We start from the raw sequence: 6,778 nt of genomic DNA on the forward strand, positions 1-6,778 counted from the left end.
TACATTGAAAATTTCAGATTTGATTTGAGTGAAAATTCTCTTTGAGTTCTTCAAGGATTTTCTCTTGAGTTTTCTTTAGAAGTTGTTTTAACAATCTTTTTGATTGTGGGAGCCATCTTCAACCTTCTTCTTGCCATTGATATTCTTTGGAGGGGAGATTAGAGCCGTTTGAAGGGAGTTGTGAGATCTTTCGAGATTTCAAGGCTTCTTAGGACTTATCTTTTAATTTCTTACTGTCAATTCTTTCTTTATTTCTACTTGTGCTGAATCATTATCTAATCTATTTTCTGTTCTTATTGTGTTTTCAGCCTTTTTCTATCTTAAGGAATCAGCCCAAAAATCCCCAATTTCTAGGGTTTTTCCATACTCTTTTTGGGTGAAATTAGATTGTCGAAATTTGGGGAAAACTATCTTGGTGTTCAATTGGGCAGAATCACAATCTCCTTGAGGGTTTCAAGAACCCTAACACTTATTTCTATTCTCAATTTGATTCTTTGCTGATTTGGAGATTTTATTTCAGATCTGAAAATTCAAAATCTAATCTTTTAATTTTCTGTTTCGTTTCAGATCTAATTGTTTAGGGTTTTCGTAGGAGTTTCTCGTGACTTGGCAACTCGATCTTGGTCCGCGCGCAACCCCGTATCAAAGGGCCTAACTAATAATTTCTCCAACAAAAGACATAAAGCTCATGACTGATAAGAATATATTCTAAGTTATAGTAACAAAGCAAGTTGGCTAGTACGTTTATGCTTTACACTATGCAAAAGGTTAAGCACCACCTGTTGCGTGTTTATGTTTACACCAGAAAGCCAACAGCCAAATCCAGGATGTGAATGGTACCAACCCACCACCATCTCAAGCCTACAAAACCAGACAGCAGCTCACAATCTGGAGATAGAGGTTATCAAGAAGCGCAAAACCATCTAAACTTGCCATACAAATGCTCTCTCTTCAATGCTTGAGTTTTTCCACGAACTAAAATGAGTTAATATGAATAAACTAGAGAATAATTAATACCTTCCTGTTTGTTTGAGCATGTCAAGCATATTTGTTTGAAAAACATGATCCACTGCTTCCACACTAACACATGTACAGCTCTGTGGCATTGCAAAGACGTCAACAACACGCACAATGTACTCATCGACGAACTCTCCCAACATCAAACCCATAACTTCCATGGGAACTCCAGCTCTTCCTATAAAATATTCACATAAGCCAAAAACAAAAACATGACTACAATTTTAAACTCTTCATTCCCAGATTTGAAATTGAAAAACAGCTCATGTGTTCCAATTGGCAAGTAAAGGAAAGCAGATCGGAATATTAATTTTTTATTATTAAACCTTAAACTGCAAAACCAAAGTAAAATAAATCCATCGATTGTTATGTTTTCTTTCTAGACGAAACTACAAGGCAGCGAATCCCTAATCAGCTAAGCAAATGAAAAAAAAATAGTTTAAGAAAGTAGAAGTTGAGAAGAGGAGAGAGAAATTCACCGTGCTTGAGCATTTTGAGGAGGGCGAGAGAGGATATGTAAACTTGCTCCGACAAGTCGAGAGTCCGGGAATCCGGTGGCAGGTGACCCAACGTGCCTCCTGCACCGGCGAACATCCTCTGTAATCTGTCCATGCCAGACATTGTAAATCAGACTTTTGGGAACCTTTACTTAGTGGCAGGACAATGGCCTCTAAATCTTTTGTTTCTTTTTCCTTGCTGATTCACAACTAATCGGATATTTTTGTAATACTTGAATTTAAATTGATAAAATTGTGTATAAAAATGTTAAAAGGTTTCAATTCGAGAATTAAAGATAAAAATGTTGGGAGATATACTTTCTGTCTATAACCCCAAATCCTTTTCATTATTAAAATAATAATAATACCGATAAATTTTACTTCACGTTAATAAGATAATTAATGGTGAAATTTTTAAATTGATTCTTAAACTTTAAAATATTTTAATTAAATCTTTAAATTATCATATTGTTTCAATCAAGCACTTTACTTAACTTTTGGTTTTTCTTTATTGTTTCATTCTCTTTTTAACTTTTTGTTATAAGTTCATTGGGGACATGTCTAATTGCGACACATGTTACTTTTTCATTTTTTTTATTTTGCATGATAAGTGAGACACTAATAAAGAATGATGTGGATGAATACAGAAACGGATCGTAAAGTTTGTCAAAGTTGCGAATTTATTTTAGATCTCTAGACGAACGTAAACTGAAATGAGAAATAATGAAAATAGATTAGTTGTCACAAAAAAGAGTCAAACGAAATTAAAACAAAAGAAAGATGAACCGAATGATAAAGAGTCCAAAAGATAATGAATTAGGGTTTCTTGGATGGAAAGAAACCGTCCTTGGACCTCAAGAAAACGCCCCAGCCAAATATGGAAAAATAAAACACAAACAGATTTGTTACAAGTGATTTTAAAAATAAAAGCAAACTATTTTGTGCAATAATACTTGAAACAACAAGAAAAGATTAAAACTCCTAATTTTGATGTGTTTCTTGATGGAACAAGATAGGAGAATATCTTTCTTGAAGCAACTTTTAACCTAGAATGAAAAAAAATAAAATCGGCACGTCAAAACAGTAAGAACTAACTTAAATAAGCAATAAATGATAAATTAAGGATAGAAAAAGAGAAGACGATGTCCTAAGAAGCCTTAGAAACAATAAGAATCCACAACTCCTTTCAATGGCTCTAATTCCCCCTCCAAGAAAAAGATCTTGGTAAGAAAAAGCTTGAAGATGATTCCCACAACCTGAAAGATTGTTAAAACAGCTTTTAAAAGAAACTCAAGAGCTATTCTTAAAGAAAAACTCAAAGAAAATTATTATTAACTCAAAAAAAACATAAATTAATTGTATGTGTATAAGGGTGAACGTCCATGCTACTTATAGGCCCTCAAAATAAGTTTTCCTAACCCTAAGGGAATAACTAACATAACAACTCATCAAATAAAAAAAATAAAATAATTCTAAATGTGGACTTTTAATAGGAATTTAACCAAAGGACTTAAATGGGCTCTTGGGGCTGAATTATTACATGACGATCCACCTATTAAAATAAAATTGGACCTATAGTTTAAATATTTTTACAATTTGGGTCACTTTGATATATTGGTCTGATATTCAATTAAATTACTTTCCAAACATTAGGATGGGCTTAGAGACATCTTAACAGGCCATTTTTCAAGAACTTGGTCTTGTGATTTCTGTACTCTCGAAATTGGCTCGTTCAAGCTCATACATGAAATCCGATGTGCCTTGGCTACAAGATTCGGTTTCTTGGACCAAGATTTCCAATATGAGAAATATTGATTTTCTTGATTCTTGAAATTGTTCGAAACAGAAAAATTGGACCAAGATTCGGTTTCTTGATTTTCTTGATAACAAGAAAGTGAATCTTGATTTTCATTTTCGGTCGTGTACGCATCTAGGGCCTTGGTAATGAAGTCTTGGATGGTCCCATTCAATCTTGCTCGGATTTGCTTGACCTTCGACCTCGTTATTAGGCCATGAGGAAATTTGAGCCCATCACATTCATGAGCCTTATTTTGGGCTTTGAGCTCATATCATTCCCCTCTTCCTCAAAAATATTCGTCATCAAATCGGGCAGATCTATTTGTTAGGCATTGTCATTGATCTGCTTGAGTACTTAGAAAGGCCCATCTCTATTATGGCCTTTGAATTGGACTGAGCTACTCGTATTCCTCACGAAGCTTTGTCCCTGAATCTTTAGCTACACAAAAAGAAAAAGGATTAGAATAAATAATGATAAAATGAAAAAAATACTTACCTAAGCTTTCTTGTGTGCAAAAACTATCTCTAGGATCTAAGGCATTATTTTGATCCTGCAAATCAACTTCGATCATGTATGTCTCCTTTAAAAACAAGGTATCAATACTAAACAATGAAGTGTTAGGTACATGAGTCTTCAAGTAAAAAATAACCTATAACTTTCTTTTAATATGCATGGTCATCCATAAGAATTTCCAACGATGAGTTAAGAATTTTACATAATTATAAAAATCAAGAAGTTTAATATTATTATGTAAAAAATCATCGTTAAAGGTTAAGATAAATTTTTTTTTGCAAGATAAAATATGTAAAATGCTTTAAAAAACTTATTTAATACAACAAAATTACTATTTTTAACCTTTACAAATTTAGATAAACCCATAAAATCAGTTGAACTGTCAGACCAAGGTTTAATAAAATTTGACCAACGAGAAAGCATGTTGTAAGGAAATATTTTGCAAACAAAACCAGTAGCATTCTTATCAAAAACATTCAAGGTATGCCTTCTTAAATAAATTTCTAATGTTTCTTTACCTTTCTTACTTTGTAGCACTTGTGGGGAATTATCAATATTTAACTTACCTATTTCCCACAAGTAAAATCGTCTATCGATGTTAGAGTAATATAATTGAGAGTTCGTCAATGGATCCATGAAGTCCTGCAATAAAGAAACACCACTAAACATTTGAGTTAGGGTAAGTTAAAACATAATCATTCCTCACTTTTGTATGGGTATTTTCTTTCTTTTCATATTTTTTTTCCTCGTGAGAACTCTTCAATTTTACCTTATATGGATTTTCACTCACCAAATTTGGATCATCAAGTAGACTTTTATCACTCAAGGTCTCTACTCTCTCGGTATTTTCATATGATTTTTCCTCACTTCCCATATCCCCCTCACAAGTATCATAAATATTCAATTCAGTACAATACATCTCAGCAGGAGAACATATCATTTCTATCTCATCTAACTCCATAGATTCGAGGAAAAAATTCTCACTGTCATCTTTTTTTAATTCACAAAGCTCGTCATCACATATCTCTTTTCCACTAAAATAATAATCAACAAAAGGTACAAAGTCATACTTTCTTCTCTTTTTGAATATTTAATTGGACATTAGAAACTCTTCTGATCTTTTGAACTACACCCATAACATTGCACAAAAGGTGATAGCTCAATCATGTTCTCTTTATTTGGGTATTTAATTGGACATCGGAAACCCTCATGATCTTTTGAATTACACCAATAACATATCACAACAGGTGAGAGACCAATTTTACTCCTCTTTTCGTTTGACCATCTCCCATTGTCTAATAGTTCCTCTATTTTCCTTTGCAACTTCTCAATCATAGTATCGTGAATCATTATTAAAGCCTGAAAAGAACACAACACTCAAGAAAAGAAAAATTAAACAAACCTCATTGTTATGCACTCAGAAATAAAAATAAAATTCTCAATGAGGTAAGAATTAATCTTGTGAGTCTTTTAAAAAGTGACTATATCAATCAATCAAAATGTATTAGAATCAAACTAAAAAAGCAAACCTAATAGCACTATGAGTCCAAAATCAGCTAGACATCAAAGAATTTTGTTGCACAGGGGAAAGATTGTGCAATGTGCTTTAACCTACTAACACAAGAAACAATAAAGTGTTAGAATGCATAAAGGAACAATAAAAAAAATAATAATAAAAAACAAATGAAAACCTAAGGCTAAAAGTCACTGAAAATTGCTGAAACCCGAAAACTCGAAAAATTACAAAACAACTTGACAAACTCTGTTCGAGGTGTTCTCGATTTCCAAAAATCACGAAATTTAAACTGGGGCCTCCTCAAATAATATAGATCTAATCTGAAAAGTTTCAGCATAAAATTCAACCCACAGAATATTTTTTTTATTTTTTATTTTTTTTCGTATTTTATTTTTTTGTACTTTTTCAATCATTTTTTGTGGGAAATTTTTTTACTACTCTAAAATAGTGCCAAGAAATAGTATGTAAAATTTTAGATTATTTGAAAATCGTTTACCCACTGAAAAATATTTTTTTCCGAAAATTGTCGGGGTAAAAAATTTGTTTTGAGGCTATTTGCTAGAAATCAGTTTACATATATATATATATAAGGAACACCTAAAATGGCTAAATCTGATACCATATGATAAAGGATGATGTGGATAAATGCAGAAGTGGATCGTAAAGTTTGTCAAAGTCGCGAATTTGACTTAGGGCTCTAGACATTCAGAAAGAAACTTGAATTTTGACACAACCTGAAATGAAATTGAATCCAAGTCCAATAAAACAATTAAAATAAATAACTAAAATAAAATAATAAATCAAAGATTAGAAGAATAAGGAAGCGAATAAAGAAGATAGATAGAAAGACAGAACATGATATGTAGAAGTCCTAAAAGCCTTAGAAACACAAAGAATCCATAACCCCTTTAAGCGACTCTAATTTCCCATCCAAGAAAGAAAACTTGTTAAGGAAAAGTTTGAAGATGATCCTAATTTATAAACTCAAAAGAGTAATTAATGAATTGCATACAATGCAAAGGCCTATATATAGGCTAGCTAAATAGATCAAAATAGAACTCTTAAGTATACTAGAACTCTAATTTAATCTAAACAAGAAGTAGTTTTAAACTAAACTTTTTTTTAACATAAAACTCCTAAATAACTTAAAATACTTAATAATTATCAAAAATTCAGAATAAAATAATAATAAAACAATAAGAGATGATAAATACATATTGCTCTCATATATAATAAAATAAAGCCTAAAAGCTGAAGCCAATATGATTTAAACTCGAATTAAAAGCCCAAAATTAGTAATTCTCGTCATAATCTCGTTCAGAAATTCTGCTCATGTAGTCTTTACTAAAACGGTCATAACTTGAGCTCCTGAACTCAAAATCAAGTGATTCAAAATATGTTTTGAAGCTAAGAGATAGATCTTCAAACGCCATGAAG

The 6,778-nt window shown here is 31.8% G+C and overlaps 1 protein-coding gene across 1 annotated transcript; it reads right to left on the minus strand.

The window, feature by feature from the left end:
- Positions 1-693: 693 nt before the first annotated feature.
- Positions 694-1,836, minus strand: LOC107960816 (26S proteasome non-ATPase regulatory subunit 14 homolog). The gene is made up of 3 exons (XM_041098344.1): positions 1,497-1,836; positions 1,018-1,195; positions 694-861 (listed from the first exon to the last, which is right to left on the minus strand). Exons 1-3 carry the CDS (start codon positions 1,636-1,638, stop codon positions 714-716), a joined length of 468 nt encoding a protein of 155 aa, XP_040954278.1. The 5' UTR covers positions 1,639-1,836; the 3' UTR covers positions 694-713.
- Between the last annotated feature and the right edge of the window lie 4,942 nt (positions 1,837-6,778).

Source organism: Gossypium hirsutum, chromosome A03 (assembly GCF_007990345.1).
Source record: "Gossypium hirsutum isolate 1008001.06 chromosome A03, Gossypium_hirsutum_v2.1, whole genome shotgun sequence".
Taxonomy (NCBI): Eukaryota; Viridiplantae; Streptophyta; class Magnoliopsida; order Malvales; family Malvaceae; genus Gossypium; species Gossypium hirsutum.